The 17369-nt window shown below is 37.5% G+C and overlaps 1 protein-coding gene across 4 annotated transcripts in view; it reads left to right on the top strand.

Moving 5' to 3' along the window:
- The window catches only part of NARS2 (asparaginyl-tRNA synthetase 2, mitochondrial), a 227394-nt gene that overhangs the window by 176195 nt on the left and 33830 nt on the right, over positions 1–17369 (top strand). For 2 of the 4 annotated variants that reach the window (XM_071218288.1, XM_071218290.1), the window contains 5 exons: positions 10317–10415; positions 10526–10563; positions 10639–10674; positions 13878–13944; positions 15361–15498. In XM_071218288.1, coding sequence (XP_071074389.1) covers positions 10317–10415; positions 10526–10563; positions 10639–10674; positions 13878–13944; positions 15361–15498 — 378 coding nt within the window. The remainder of the gene's footprint in view (positions 1–10316; positions 10416–10525; positions 10564–10638; positions 10675–13877; positions 13945–15360; positions 15499–17369) is intronic. The other 2 variants (XM_071218289.1, XM_058306048.2) reach the window with 1 other exon arrangement.

The following is a 17369-nucleotide window of genomic DNA, read 5'->3' as shown; positions in this document are numbered from 1 at the left end:
TCATTTCAGACTTTCAGGTATAGAAATCTCAAACAGATTTTATGTATTCTATCCTAATTGTGAGACTTTGTATCTTCATTTGAAGTTTGTAAATTATGTTCTCTTTAGTAGTATGCCAGCACAAATAGTTTATATCATTTGGAGCCCCAGAGTTGGTTATTACTATCTGCAGAGCTGAATTATGTTCCAGTGATATTTGTCAGGGGAAAAAAACAACAACTAAACAGTACTAATAAGGAAAATTAATTGTGGGATTTCCTTCCAAGAACTTTTTTTTTTAAGATTTATTTTATTTAACCCCACCCCCACTGTATTGGAGTTGGACTCATTTATAATTTTCCTACACATGGTTCTTATGCCCCATTTATTTGAACCTATAATTAGCACTATACCTGTTAAGTATGTGTCCCAGAGACTTAAATCTTTTGGCTGTTCATATGCCGTTGAGCCCCAAATCTCAACAGAGTTGCAGCCAACACCTACTCTCCAGTTGATCAGACTTGTCCAGGACAGTTAACAAAAGGATGGTGATGGACAATATCATCGCAAAAAACAGAGAGTAGCTATAACTGCAACCAAGACAGTTCCACCCTTCTGCCTCATAGGATCTAAGTCCTGTCTCAATTGGAAATAGAGTGGGCATCACCATTCCAAAAACCCTCAAGATTGAGGAATAAACAAACATAAGGGGGAATGCAAGTGTGGACTAAAGTAGACTTATTACTATTCTGGTAATGGAATCAACTTGTAACATTAATATAAAGTTAGTGGTCACCAGTGGTTCTAAGAAGGAGAGAGAACAGATGTAACATGAGGTATTTTTGGGACATTGGAATTGTTCTACATGACATTGCAATAGATATAAGCCATTATACATTTTACCAAAACCTATAAAATTGTGCAGTGCAAAGTGTAAACTAAAGACCATGGTTGGTAGCAATACTTCAGTGTGTGTTCATCAGTTGTAGTAAATATACCACACTAATAAAAGATGTTAATGGGGGAAGTAGGAAAGGGAGAGGGTGTGAGGTATATGGGAATCCTCTCTATTTTCAGTGTAGCATTTATGTAATCTAAAGCTTCTTTAAAAATAAAAGGATTTAAGAACATGGGGAAAAAGGATTATCGATGTTGGCCTTCATGAAGCTAGTAATAGGAGCTTAAGTCAGATAAGAAAAAATATTTAAGTTTTGCTGCCAAGGGTTTTGCTACTTGACTTCTTATTTATTTGTTATTTCATTGAGTGGTACTCAAGCCATACACTGTTGAATGGTTTTAATTACTTAGAATATAAACATTTTTCCTAAAGTCAGAACGTAAAAATGTGCTGCCAACCCCACCTCCCCCAACCACCAAAAGTAATCTACTGTTTCTCTTAATTTTCTTTCTTTTATAATTCCTTCCTGTGGACATTATGATCATGATGAACACCAGTCTCTTAAATATTAAATCAGAATATTATAACAAAAGATTTTTTTCCCTCATGAATTGTAAGTAGTTAAGTATTACTATTTTAGCGCTATTAAGTAATACATTTTTAAAAACATCTGAGGGCTGACTCTTCAGTTAAGTTTCTGTTTTCTTCAAATATATTTGTAAAGCATAGTGTGAAAGTCAAGGGTTATAGAAGCCAATGATTTCCTTTTCAAAAAGAAATTTACTGTTCATGAAAGACGCCGACTTAACAACCCCAGTGGTCAAAGTCTTCGTCTTATAAGTAGGTGTGTTGTGTCCCTCAAAACGGTAGGCATACAGTTCAGTCTACCTGCTCTCTTTCCTCAGAATGTTTTGGCTTTGTTTAGTGATTGACGGCTATGACCCTTCCTAAATCATTTAGTTACTTAGTGACTTCCTTATCTCACTGCTGGATTAAAGGTGCTATAGCCATAAAGTAAAGGAATTTTATCCTCCTTTTGTTCTTACCTTATCAAGTTATTCCTTAGGCCTATATCCCTCTCCTTTGGATTCATCCAGTGTTCTTTATTTTCCCTCTTTCTTCTCCCATTGGTTTGGAATTTATACATTCTATTTTAATGTTTACCTTATATATATTTTTTTGTACTCTCTCATCAGTTAATTAATATTTAGTCATGCAAGCACCTGAGGGAAGAGGATGATTACATCATTGTAGAATGTCTTTATACCTAGAAAGTGCTAAAGGGAATGTAATAATTTGTGACTCTTTCCTCCATTAACTCTATGCACTTAACCAAGAACATTACATCTGAATTTTATAATAACCATGTTGCAATAAATTATTGTTGATCTTTTAATAATTGCATTTAATGCTGAACTTCAAAGATGATACCCTTGTCTAAACAGCTGCACATTTGAAACCGTAGCTTGGGAGAGGTCATTTTAGCAAAAATTTCAAGGAGGTATTTGTACTGTTTTTTTTAAAGATTTATTTTTTTATTTATTTCTCTCCCCTCCCCCCCAGTTATCTGCTGTGTCCATTTGCTGTGTGTTCTTTCTGTGACTGCTTCTATCCTTATCAGCAGCACTGGGAATCTGTGTTTCTTTTTGTTGCGTCATCTTGTGTCAGCTCTCCCTATGTGTGGCACCATTCTTGGGCAGGCTGCACTTTCTTTCGCACTGGGCGGCTCTCCTTATGGGGCGCACTCCTTGCGCGTGGGGCTCCCCTACACAGGGGACACCCCTATGTGGCCCAGCACTCCTTGCACGCATCAGCACTGCTCATGGGCCAGCTCCACACGGGTCAAGGAGGCCCGGGGTTTGAACCATGGACCTCCCATGTGGTAGGCAGATGCCCTATCCATTGGGCCAAGTCTGCTTCCCCTTTTTTTTTTTAATATAAGTAATTTAATCTCTTTAAGACTTGGTTGCCTTACCTGCAAAATCGAACTAGTAGTTGGGGCATCCTCACAATATCGTCCTGATATATGTTTGAGGCAGGAATGATAAAATTTGCTTAGCATGGCTCCTGGCACATGGTGAATACTCAAGTCCTTGGTTGTTGCTGCTGCCATTATAATTGCAAAAACTAGTCTGGGGACATCTTGAAGGTGGAATAATATCCTAGATGTTTCCCATCCGTCCATACATCCCCCCACCTGTCCATCCAGCCAGCCAGCGCGTACCCATCCCCCCCCATCCATTCATCTACCCATCCATCTATTCACCAACTGTCTACCCATTCATCTATCCACCCACCCATCCACACATCATCCATGCATCCACCCACTCACCTACACACCTATCTAATCATCCACCCATCCATCCGTGCATCCTGCGCTTAGAATCTTTTTGACCAACTGTGATTCTAAGTAATTTTCTCATTTTGCCACTGCCTGATGCATTACAGAAACTTGGTTTTTTAAATGAGTGACTATGAGAATATGTCTGATTTTGTTCTCAAATTCCAAACTTCTTCTGGTATTTGAAGTAAAATGTGTAGATACATAGTTAAAAACAAATCGATTTTAGGCATGAGTAATTAAAATAGCAAAAGAGGAAAAAATCTTTAAGACTGATACTTTAAATTATTTTTAACTCAAATATATAGCATTGGAGAAAGTATTACTTAAAATTATATGGCATTATAAATGATATTAACATTTTAAGGGAAGCTCTATATTTTCTAACAATGAAAGGTACCATGGTATAAGTGAATTTCTTAGCCTTCTGGTTGATTCAAGTGAGTTGACTTCTTAAAGTTGCTGTAAAGGTAATTCTGCCTGTGATGAAAGGAGTTGTGAGAATTCCTTGAAGTTCTATGATTTTATTTCATTTAATAATATTTTGAGATAGTTTTCTTACTAAAATGTTATTTTTAATTGCTAAAAGACATATCCTAAATACATATTTCCTATAATAACAATCACAACAAAATAATTTAGGACTAAGATAAATTGTAGAAAAATTGAAGAAATGGCTGAAATAAAGTCAGTGTTGTTGTTTTTTTTAAGATTTATTTTTATTTCTTTCTCCCCCGCTTCCCATTACCCCCACTATCTGCTCTGTGTCCATTCACTGTGTGTTCTTCTGTATCAATAGGGAATCAATCCTGGCACCTTCCCGAGTGGGAGAGAGGCGATTACTCTCTTGTGCCACCTCATCTCCCTGTTCTGCTACGTCGTCTTATTTTCTCTCCTCTGTGTCTCTGGTTGCATCATCTTGCTGCACCATCTCTCTACGTCAGCTGGCACTTCTGCGCGGGGCAGCTATCCCATGCAGGGAGGCATTCCTACGCAGGGAGGCACTCCTGCACAGGGCTGCATTCACGCGTGGGCTGGCACTCCGCATGAGCCAGCTCACCACGTGGCCCAGCTTGCCCTCACCAGGAGACCCTGGGCTTCAAACTCTGGACCTCCTGTTTGGTAGACAGGAGCCCAATTGGTTGAGCCACATCTGTTTCCCACGTCAGTATATATTTAAAGGTATTTTCTGTTTACACAGAAACAAATTTTCCCTTTACCATAATTCTAAGTTGGAAAAAAGAGTGTGAATTTAAAAAGAAAAAGTCTCTTTTTTTTCCAGTTTGAATATCCAGGAATATGAAGGCATCAGTCAAACTACATTGTGTTGATCAGGTAGAAATAGACTAATATTTACAGTTAAATTGCCACCACAGGGAGGCGGATGTGCCTCAAGTGATAAGGCCTCCGCCTACCATGTGGGAGGACCCAGGTTCAATCCCTGGGACTTCGTGGTGAAAAAGAAGAAGAGAAAATGTGCCTGTGCGGTGAGTCAGTGCCCATGCGAGTGCCTGCATGGTGAGCCAAGTGCCCATGTGAGTGTCCGCACAGTTAGCCAGTGTCCATGCAAGTGAGTCATGCAGCAGATGATGACACAGTGAAAGAGACAAAGGGGAGAGTCGTGAATTGCAGCAGAGACCAGGAATTGAGGTGGCGCAAATGACAGGGATCTTCTCTCCACATCAGAGGTCCCAAGGATCAAATCCCTCTAAATCCTAGAGTAGAAAGATGAGAAGAGAGGACAAAAAGAGGAATAGATACAGAAGATCAAACAGCAAATGGACACAGACAGCAAAAACACCAGGGCGGGGCAGGAAAGGGGAAAAATAAATAATTTTTTTTTAATGCCACTACATTTTTAATTTATAAGCAAAAGTTAAATTCAGTTTCTCATTTTGTTGAAAGTGCACCTTTAGTCTTTTAAATATAAAAGATCTGTAATGTGCTGTGTAACTTATAAAATAAATATCCAAGCAAGCCTTTTCCTATTTATTCAGGTAGTTAACACTCAGTCAAGTGACGTAAGTTTTTCATGATTCTAAACATTTTCATGATTCTAGTTCATGAAAAATTTAAAAATGAACAAAAATGTCCAAATAAACCATTTAGTTTACATGTACTCAATTTTCTAAAAATAAATGGACCACAAATAGGAAACTTGATTTGGGCAATAAATATTAAATATCATACATTAATAAAATATTATATTTTCTTGTTTAGAAAATTATCAACATTTAAATATGTTAAATATACCCTCTGAAATCCAACTGGCAAAAGAGGTAGGTAAGAAATGCTGACATAGCCAACTAATCCTTATTAAATACAAGTAAAAAGTAGAAATAAAGAGGCAGCTATCCCTATTTATTTACAGTCATATCACATGGGTATAATCCAAAGGCTAGTCCTGTGATAATCATCTTCCTATGGAATCACTTTCATATATCCCTTATAATATGAATAATAGGAGGGTAAGGCTCAGGAACATTAAAAATAAAGTGTTATCTAAACTTCTTGCTATATTCATTTTCTGTATTTTTTCTTTGCTACAATAGCTATCACTGATTTGCTTTTGCCTCTTTTGTTTGTTCATCTGATAAAAGGCACAGTCATTTGGTTGTTTCTAAGTCCATTCATAAGAGCTGGGTCCAGCCTCTAGTTCTGGATCATGATTTAGTGAGGAAGACAAATATGGGCTCTCATCTCACAGTAAGAATTACATGCAAGCCACTGCATCTTCTGAAAGAAAAAATATTCTTGAGGTAAAGCAGCATTATTTATTGACAAGAGTTGCTTGGGAAATGAAAATCTGCCCACAACTTCTTCATTCCTGTAACTATGTGAATTTGTCTTAACACAGTGTAGCAGTTTGTTATGGTTATGAATTCCAAAAATAGATATTGGATTATGTTTGTAATCTGGTCTGTACCTGGGCATGATTAGTTATGACTAGGGCTTTGATTGGGCCACATCATTAGGACGTTGAGGTGGGTGGGGACTCAACAGATAAAAGACATGGCAAAGAACAAATTTGAGGGTTTCTGATGTTGGAGTTTTGATGTTGGAATTTGGTGCTTAAGTAAGCTCGCAGAGGAAAGAGAAGCCAGCCCCAGAAAGAAGCAGTCCCTGGGAAGAAAAGAGCCTTGAACCCAGAGAGAAGCAAGACCCTGGAAGGGAGGAACCCAGGAAGCTTGAACCCTCTCAGACGTCGGCAGCCATCTTGCTGTAACACATGAATATAAACTTTGGTGAGGGAAGTAACTTAGGCTTTATGGCCTGGTATCTGTCAGTTCCTATCCCAAATAAATACCTTTTATAAAACCAACCAATTTCTGCTATTTTGCATCAGCACCTCTTGACTGACTAATACAGAATTTGGTACCGAGAGTAGGGTAGTGCTTTTGCAACTACTGAAATGCTGGAATGGTTTTATAAATGGGTAATGGGTATTTTTTGGAGGAATTGTGAGATGCTTGATGGAAAAGGCCTAGATAGCTTTGAAGAGACTGTTGATAGCAATATGGATGCCGAAGAGACTTTTTATGATGCCTTAGAAGTAAATGATGAAACCATTATTGGAAACTGGAGGAAAGGCGATCCGTGTTTTAAAGTTACAGAGAATTTAGTAAGATTAACTCCTGGTGTTTTACGGAAGGCAGAATTTGAAAATGGCAAGCCTGGGCATTTAGCTGAAGAAATTTCCAAAGTAAATCCGGAGAATGCGGCTTGGCTTCTGCTTGCAGCTTATAGCAAAATGCTAGATGAGAGAGATATGCTGAGGACTGAACTGTCGGGTACAAAGAAAACAGAAACTGATTCTGGAAATTCCAAGCCTCTGGAAATCAAGCTCCCAGATGAAAGTGTCCCATTGGAGGACTTAACTAAACTTGGAACTTGTAAATCAGGATGGAAGATGCAGTTATCTAGGAGAGACTTGTGGGAAGTCTTACTGTCTGATGGCTTGAACCTCTGCTTCTTGCATGCTAAACCAACAAGGTTTTTGAGAGAGCTGTATGAACAAAACCACTGTCAGCCTGTAATAAAAAGGGCATGGAAAGGAGAGATTGAAGGAGAAACAACCCCACCCATGTGTACAGAGAGGGTGAGTTTGCCCCAGCAGTTGAAGAGGGTGGATGTTCCTGTCTGATGTTCTGGGAGAGTTTTGTTGCACCAGGGTACAGAGAGGGTGGAACACATTCCCCAAGTATTAGTGTGGTTAAGGTCAGCACCCCACAGGTCTGAGAGGGATAGACCTGTCCCCCAAAGGTTAGGGAAGGCCAGGGGGGTTAACTCGTTGCTCTGAGAGGGTTGAGCCTGCATGCCAAAGGTTAGGGAAGGCCAGGTGGTCAAATCATTGCTCTGAGAGGGTTGAGCCTGTATGCCAAAGGTTAGGGAAGGTCAGGTGGTCAACTCGTTGCTCTGAGAGGGTTGAGTCTGTATGCCAAACGTTAGGGGGAATGTTGTCTTCATATCACTGTACTAGGGGTGTTAAGACTCTAAACCAAAGACTGGGTAAGGTGTGACAATCACCCCAACACTCTTGGAGGGAGAGGTCTGGAACTTGGTCCACACCCAGATCCTTCATGAGGGTGGAACCAAGAAAGTTGGCCATTGGGCAAGCCAGTGGAAAGGATGGGTCGCCATATGGCCCCAAGGAGAAGAAACCATCATCTTAAAAATGACTCTCAGACTGAAATCTAATGGAGGATACCCTGCAGGTTTATTGAACTGTAGACGACCCAGTGACTCATGTTTCCTTCCCAATTTCTCCTTATTGTAATGAAAATGTTTTATCTTTGTCTATTCATTTGTGTATTGGAAGTAGATAAATTGTTTTGGAAGTTTCAGAGGTCTATAGCAGACAGAACTCTACCCCAAGACAAGCTGTATTTTTTTAAAATGATTGTGATATGGTTTAGTACTTGCATTGTTACTAATTAAAAGTTTTTTTGAATATTGTTAATGTTTTGGAATTCAGAGGGTGGAGTATAGCAGTTTGATATTGTTATGAATACCAAAAATATATATTGGATTATATTTGTAATCTGGTCTGTACCTGGGTATGAATGAGTTATGATTAGGGCTTTGATTGGGCCACACCATTAGGATGTTGAGTCCCCGCTGCTTGGTGGGTGGAGACTCACAGGTAAAAGATATGGCAAAGAACAGAGTTGAGGGTTTCTGATGTTGGAGTCTGATGATTAAGTCTTAAGCTGGAGCCACAGGAAGTAAGCTCACAGAGGAAAGAGAAGCCAGCCCCATAAAGAAGCAAGCCCTGGGAAGAAAGGAACCTTGAACCCAGAGAGAAGCAAGACCCTGGAAGGGAGGAACCCAGGAAGCCTGAACCCTCTCAGACGTCGGCAGCCATCTTGCTCCAACACATGAAAATCGACTTTGGTGAGGGAATTAATTTATGCTTTATGGCCTGGTATCCGTCAGCTCCTACCCCAGATAAATACCCTTTATAAAAACCAACCAATTTCTGGTATTTTGTATCAGCACCCCTTTAGCTGACTTAATACACACAGTGCTCAAATTTTTGGTTAGTTGGTTTTGAGAACAAGAACTCCATGAAGGTACAGCTTCTGTGGTAGATGGGAACCCAACTAATTGAGCCACAGCCGCTTCCATCCCTTATATTTTTTTACCTAAGTTCCTTGCATGAAGTCCAAAGTTAAACATCTCTCCCCTCTTTAAAATACAAGGTCCTTAGAAATTTCTGCCTTAATTCTGCTTATTCCCTTTACTTTTATCTTTACTATTGTCTGTCTTTTGATTACCACTTGCTTTTCCACCCTACATATTTGTTGTACTTAGTATTTTACACTGTCAGTGCTTTAGATACCTACATAGTCACCAGTTTTTTTTTTTCTTCCATTGAGATTGAAGCATCATAAAATATATCAGGTTGTCACTTGGTATATAAGTACTGTCCTCTGCCTGACATATGAAATTATTTCAATAGATAATTATGCTCCCACTGTGTTTCCAGCCTTGATAGGATGTTCCAGTGATGCAACAGCAAAAAAAAAGAAGATCCAGCCATTGATTTAGATTGTGCCTTTAAATGTATGTGTCTTTATGAGTACAGCATTTGGAAGTCCTAATATCTTATTGATTTCAAACGTTTTGATTAAAAAGATGTTAGTACATCAAAGGGCATGTTCAGTAAAGTAAAAAGACAACCTGCAGAATGAGAGAAAATAGTTGCAAATCATATATTAGATAAGGGTTTAATATTCAGAATATATAAAGAATTCCTACAACTCAATAACAAAAAGACAACCCAATTTTAAAAAGAGCAGAGGATTTAAATAGCCATTTTTCCAAAAAATATTTACGAATGACAAATGAGCATGAAAAGATGCTCATCAATGTTATTAGTCATTAGGGAAATACAAATCAAAACCATAGTAAGATACCACTCCTACCCAATGGGATGGCTCTTACTAAAAACAGAAAATAAAACATTAGTGAGGATGCAAGAAATTGGAATCTTCTGGCATTGCTGGTGAGAATGTAAAATGGTGCAGCCACTGTGGAAACAATTTGGTTGTTCCTGTAAAAGTTAAACGTAGAATTAAATTATCTCCCAGCAATTCCATTCTTAGTACTGTTAGGTATATATCCCAGAGAATTGAAAGCAGGGACTTAAACAGATACCTATACACCAAAGTTCATAGCAGCATTATTCACAATCCCCAAACAAAGAAAAGCAAGCCAGATCTTACCCATGGTAATCTTCATAGCAATCTTGTAAAATAGGTGCTACTATTATCCTGATTGTACAGGTAAGGGTACTGGAATTCAGAGAGGCGTCTGTCAGTTTTAGCTGTTGATTTGGCATATCACTTTAATACCAGTATTAACAACTGTTAACATAAGAGTCAAACTTTTTTTTTTCCCCTTCCCTCAGAAGTTGAGATGCCTCCTGTAATCAGTTCGGAAAACTGAACTAATTTGCTGTATAGTTCATTCAGGGATTTAGGGGCCTAATGGATTTATAGTTGCTAAAAACCTGGAGGACATTCCTTACAGAGCCTGGAATGAATTTCTCATATGAAGTAGCTTGTCAGGCAGTTCTGTGTCATTTCTTTGTAGGTTATGGAGGGGCTTTTCAAGACTGCAACAGTGATGGTCCTCTCAAATTGTTCTGAAGATGTTGACCTCTGTCACAAATTCATAGCTCCTGGCCAAAAGGTAATTAGTTTTATAAGTATGTTATAATACATCTACTTTTTAAATATGTTAATTATATATAATGATTATAATTATACTTACTAATTGCTTTTTGCTTTTTTCTTACCAAGGACATATTAGAACATATGCTAAAAAACAACTTTTTAATGTAAGTAGATATTATGCTTTCTCTGAATTTTGTTCATACATCATTGTATTTATCATACTGTATTGTAATTTTTAGTTTATGTATCTGCTTACCACATCCCCCAGACTTGAGGTAAGACCATGTTTTAATTATTTATATGGCTCTTTGTCTGATTCATGATTAATAACCACAGCTTTATGGATAAATAAATATTTAAATCTTAGCAAGATAAGCATACATAGTAATTATTAACTATATAACCACTATTCAAAGTAGTACTAACTTTAGTAACTCTTGCTGTGGACAAAGCACAATAAATAACCTCTTCTTATATAGTACAAATAATTTAAATAAAACCAAGTATTCGGGATATATAAAATGTATAAAAAAGTAATTTTATAGAAGAATAGAATGTTACTCTTGATCATAAGTTGCTGCCATGCTTCACTTGCTATCTTTAGGTTTAGGAAGCTTTTTTTCTTAGAAGACAAAAGAATTCAACCTATCCTTGATGAGAGAAATAAGAAAAACTTGGCAGACTAAACTGGACTGAGTATTTCAGGTATCTGAGGTAGGCTCCAAGTTTAAAAGTGATGAACCATTGAGTTTGAGTAAGGAGTAAAGCAATAGGAATTGAATTAGAAAAGGAGACAGTCAGGGACCCTATGATAGAGACTCAAAGGGCAGTGGAATAAAAGTGAAGGCTTTTGAGGGTTTTTTCTTTCACTTTAATAAACGTTTATTGGTCATTCATTATGTGCCAGAAACTGTCCTAGAATTTCAAAAGTTGTCTCAGAGTAGTGAACAAAGCAGATAAAAACTCCCTGCCTTCATCAAGCTTAAACTCAAGAGGTAATGCACAGAAAATAAGATAAATGAGTAAAACATTTAGTCTATGAGAATGATAAATACTAAGGGGGAAAAATCCAAGCAGAGAAGGGAAGTATGAAGGAATGAAGAGATGGAAATTTTTGATAGTGTGACCAGGGAAGATCGCTCTAAGGTAATCTGTAAGTAAAGATCTAAAGTGAAAGAACTACCTATATAGATATCATTCCAGGCAGAGGGAATAGAAAATAGAAAGGCCCTGAAATTAGAACATGCCTGGCATTTTGAAGTAATAGTGATGCGTGAATAAAGAAAGAATACTAAAAGATAAAGGTAAGAAAGAAGTGGAGAGGTAGGGAAATCATGTGGGACCTTATAGGTTGGGGTTTTTATTTGACTCAGATGGGGAAGCCATTGAAGGGTTCTGAGAAGAGGGTTGACATGATCTGACTTGGGTTTAACAGGATCAGTCTGGTTGCTTACTGAGAACAGGTTGTAGCAGGACAAGAGTAGGAGCAGAAAATCAATTAGGAAGCTATTGCAGTAGTCTAGGTAAGAGTTAACGGTGGTTTGGACCAAGATGATGGCCATGAGGGTAGAGAAAAGTTGTCCTTTTCTGGAATTTTTTAAAATTATAGAGCATACAGGATTTGCTAAGAGTGAGGAAAAAAAAAGAAATAAGGGTAACTTTAAGGCTTTTGTCTTATACAACCAGAAAAAAGGAGTTGCCATTAACTAAGATTGGGAAAACTATAAAAGCAGCAGTGATTTGGGAGGGGGGGCTGTGGGAGGGAGAGCAAGTGGATATCAGGAGCTCAAACATGTTAAGATTGAGATGCTTTCAAGGCTTCCGATTGTAGATGTTGGGAAGGCAATTGAATATACAGGTGTGGAGTTTGCAGGAGTGTTCTGAGCATGAGCATATTAACAGTAGTAATTAAGTAGATGAGGAAAGAAGTAATTTAGGGCTCCCCAGGAATCTCTGCTGGTGACAGAAAAACCTGGGAGAAGATTGCAGTTATCTCACTTCAATCCAACGAATAAGATCGAAGATGATAAAAATCATATCCACCATTTATTGAATATTTACTGTGTGCCAGAGGGTGATGAACTTTGCATATATTAATAGTTCATTTTATCCCCCAGGACAGACCATAGGCATAACTGATTTTAATGAGACTCTGTAGCATTATCATTGAAATGACTTGAGACTTTTGGGATGTTATGATGGAATGTATATATTTTGCCCGTGGAAAGAACATGTCTTTTGGGGATCCAGAGGGTAGAGTGTGGTGGTTTAGAGCTCTGTGTACCCCCAGAAAAACATGCTTTTGAATTTAATCAGTTCCTATGATTGTGAACCCAATGTAAGTAGGACTTTTTGATGAGGTTGCTTCAGTTAAGGTATGACCCACCTCAATCAGAATGGGCTTTAATCCTGTTTCTGGAGTCTTTTATAAGTGGAATAAAATTCAGAGAAAGGGAAATTCATGAGAATAAGAAGCTGAAATTCAGTGGAACCAGGTAGAGAAGAGATAGGCCAGCAAAGGCCACCATGTGCATTGCCACGTGACACAGGAGCTAGGACCAAGGATCACCAGCATCCAGCCCCAGAATGCCAGTCTTCAAGAAGAAAGCATCATTTTGATGATGCCTTGATTGCAACTTTTTTCTAGTCTCAATCATGAGCTAATAAGTTCCCATTGTTTAAGCCAACACATTGCATGGTATTTGCTTGAAACGAAAACATTGGTTTTTGGGTCTTTGAACAAGCTAAAATGTTCCTCACCTCAGGCCTTTGTACTTAGTGTTCCTTTTGCCTGGAATGCTCCTCCCAGGGTATTCTATAGGGTTCATTTCCTTATTTCATGCAGGTTTCTGTACAGACATCACCAACTCAGTGTGGTCTTCTTTATCATTTGTCTTCTTATCCTGCTTTATTTTTCCTCATAGTATATATAAATAGCTACTTAGCGTTATATTATTTCTTTTTATTTGTCTGTCTCCCTGCTCCCTTCTGTCACACACAACACACACAGGAATATTGGCTCCAAGAAGGAAGGAGCTTTGTTTTTTGTTAACGATATCTCCTGAACCTAAAATAGTGCCTGGTACATAGTAGGCATTCAGTCAATGTTTGTATAATCAATGATTTCTTTTAGGAAGGCTTTTTTGGCTCTTTCAGCCTCAGTACTTCACACCTTTTACTAGGACATTGGCATAGCATGAATCATGAATTCAGAGAAAATCTCTACTAGCTTAAATGGGTAGCTCCTCTTTATAAATTGGATGTATGTAGATCAGAAGTGAGGTGATTGAATGGCCACTTCAATTCATGCAGATCAGACTTTAATAGGATTAGATCAGCCTTAATTCCTGATTACATAGTACTCATTTGTGACCTTCCTGGCTGCACTGGAATAGGCCTTTTCTAGAATTAAGATGAACTAGTTAACAACAGCCACATTATATTGATCTCTCTCTGCTTTTATCCTGTTTTCCTCCAGTATTTCTTATACTGAAGCTGTGGAGATCTTAAAGCAGTCATCCCAGATCTTCACCTTCACTCCAGAGGTGGGTATTTTTAAATATAAGTTAAAATGTTTCCCTCTTGTCCTTATCTTACAACATTAAGAATCATTTGAAGGAATCTTACTTTTCTTATTAGCAATATATAGTATCTGTTCATCTCTAGATAGGCTTTGTTTGATATTTGTTCTGCCTAGTAAAAAGAATGAAAAATCATTATGAAGCAGAATTTTAAAATTACTGTGTGATTTGAAATAGCAGTGACCAAAGGATTATGATGAAGTTATCCAAGTTTGGAAGATAAAAATCCTAAGAAAGAATGGTAGTTCATAGAATATGTGTGTAGAAATCCAATAATTCAGTGTTTCCCAAAGCGTGTTCTGAGTGATGCTAAAATGTGACAGAGAAAACATTTTGTGGTCAAATAAATTTAAGAAACATATTAAAATATTTTATTTTCAGTTGAACTTCACAGAGCTTGTTAATTTGTAAGCCACTTTGGAAACATTTGGTTTTTTTTCAAGAACCTCCTTATTTTATTGGAATATAGGTCCAGAGAAGCCACCTGACTTACCAGTTGGCATGTGCATAATGTCGGGACAGAGCCAGACCCAAGTCTTCTGATTCCTAATTCTGTAATTAAATATTGCCAGACAAGTGGGACTAATAGAGTAAGGATGTGTAACTTCATCTTCAAACCATTCCTTACACCCAGCCCCAGCCCCAGTTAAATCAAGATCCTCTTGTAAGTTCTAATAGCACCCTGTGCCTATTAAACTTATAATCAATTAATTCTTTGTATAGTTTTTTATTTGTTTTTCTCCTACTCTGGAGGCTTCATGAAGTCAGAAATCCTTCCTAATTTTCATACCACTACATCCAGTGCTTACTAGAGTGCCTGGAAGTTAATAAAGGCACATTAGTATTTGTTAAATAAATAGATGAAAGTGCTATTAAATATTCAGAAAGAGTGTCTGATATATGATTTGTACTCTTCTTTTTTTTAAAATTTCATGAAGAGATGCCATCTAGCTGAAGATAGACTCAATATTTGGAATATTATCTTCCATCATTTAATTTCCTGAATCTTAGGAAAGTAACTGTGGAAGAAGTTCTAGGCATTATTAATAAAAACTATGATTCCGAAGTCACTTTTTGTACACTGTGGAAAGTGCACTTCCTGCATCTGCTATTCATCTGCTGAATGCTGTTCCCTGAGATAGGGACAGAAAGCATGGTGTTTATCTCCTGGTTTCAGCTTTCAGCTTTCCAGGCTGTTAGGTGTTCTTGATAACACATATCTCTCTAGTTAGTCAGTGTGTAACTTCAACAGAGGGCCCCACACATCACTGAACCTCAGGCAGAGGAAGCCCTCAGAATTGATACAGGTTATTTTCAGGTGATTGATTGTTTATTTCGGCTCTGTCTTCTACTTTGGTTATTTCTCTTTTCTCATTACAGTGGGGTGTTGATCTACATGCTGAACATGAAAAGTACCTGGTGAAGCACTGTGGCAACATTCCAGTCTTTGTCATTAATTATCCATTAGAACTCAAGCCTTTCTATATGAGGGATAATGAAGATGGCCCTCAGCAGACAGTAAGAAAAGATACTGAATAAGTGGAGTTTAGAGAACTTTCATATTGGGTCTGAGTTTTTCCCTTGATTTGATTTCATTTAGCCTTTGACTTATTTTATTAAATTATATCCATTATTCTTTTCATCTCTTAAAATGGTAGTTTCTCCAAGGCACCTTTTAAAAAGCATTCTCAATGACAATCCCAATGTTCTATAAACATACTTCCCTCCTTTCTATCAGTAAGTGTCCTTAGCTTATGAGATGCAAATATAGGTGTTTTTTGTTCTGTTTTTCAAATAACAGAGGAAGTAGCCTAGAGCACTATATAACAATGCTAGGTCTACTGTCAAGTTAAGTACTGGTTAAGAAACTGCTGGGAGGAAATACATGCTGGGTAAGGGATGATAGCAATGGCATGATCAGGCAAAGGATGAAATAGCTTGGCAGAGCTGGAGGCTCGAAAGGGGTTATAGAGGGATCATAGAGGTCTAGGCAGATGCTCCCTGTCACAGCTCTCATCTTCTCTTTGCTATCTGCCTGTCTTGTCTCCATTTGGCTCTCTACTCTCTTTAGCCTTTCTTATCCCCTGTTCTTTTTTCAACTTTACCCTCTTTTATCCTTCTGGTTTATTTTTTATCTTTTTTTCTTATTTTGTTACTTCTTGACAAAGTAAGTAGAAAGTAATTACATATCTGACTTTTTAAAAATATTGAATATATATTTAATATTATTAATTGTAAAAGTCCGATACATATATTATGTTTGTCCAGAAACTGAACTTAGTAGCTGTCTGGCACCTTTCACTCGTCTGTAGATAAATACCAGTAGAAAAATATAGATAAGTATCCACCAATAAAAGAACATCCCCATCTTAGGTATGCAAGATTATCTGTTGGAGTATATTTCATTAAACTAATGAAACAATGTTAGCTACCATTTACTCAATTCCTATTGCCAAGTACTATCATCTCATATCTAAATCTAAAAAGAACCTTGCTGAGAAACTTACCCAATTAATGGATTAAAAAACTGAAATGCAAAGAAATTAATTGCATTTTCCAAGGTTACAAAGACAGTTAGTGACAGTTAGTAGGTAAGCCTGATTCTTTCTGGGTCTAAAGTCTTTTCCACTCTACAACACTGATTTGGAATCACAAAATTACATTTTTGCCATCGATTTTACTTACCTCCACCTTTCACACAGCATTATCTAAAATCAATGAAAAACACAATTGATTTACCATTCTTATTTCCTCTTTTCCCTGCCAACCCTCTGGTATAAACAGTAATGAGAAATTAATTGATCTACAGGATAACATCTAAAAGGAGAGACTAAGGCATAGATTATATAATCTTAAATAACTAAACATTGAACATATATCACAAAACAGAGGACTGAGTTCATATCACTTGACTGTTTTCTAAAACTCCACCTCCAGCATCCCCCTACCACCCCCACCCACACATACCAGGTATTCTTATATAATTTCCCTAGATGGCAGTTACTCAATTTTGCTCTTCCTTAAGGGTTCTACTTAAGGCTTTCCTTCTTTGTAATGACTTTCCTGGGTTACCCATTCACTTTGAGCCTTCCTTTTCTAGATGTCTGTAGTATTTAATGAATTAATAAAACTTTCTAATATTGTGTCTGTTTTTGTAGTTTCCTCAAACTAAACTCTTAAATTCTTCAGGGTAGCAATTGAGGTTTTTTTTCAATAACCACCATAGAATCTACTACCTCTTCCTCATTCCCTCTGAAATGGCTCTCACCCGTCATACCACTGAGGCAGCTGCTGCTCAGGACAGTAATGATCATCTGTTATTAAACCCAACAGACTTTTAAAAGTCTTTTTTTACCCGACCTCTCAGTAATATTTAGCACTGCTAATAA

This window comes from Dasypus novemcinctus, chromosome 10, assembly GCF_030445035.2.
Source record: "Dasypus novemcinctus isolate mDasNov1 chromosome 10, mDasNov1.1.hap2, whole genome shotgun sequence".
Taxonomy (NCBI): domain Eukaryota; kingdom Metazoa; phylum Chordata; class Mammalia; order Cingulata; family Dasypodidae; genus Dasypus; species Dasypus novemcinctus.
This window is presented reverse-complemented; position numbering and strand designations above follow the sequence as displayed.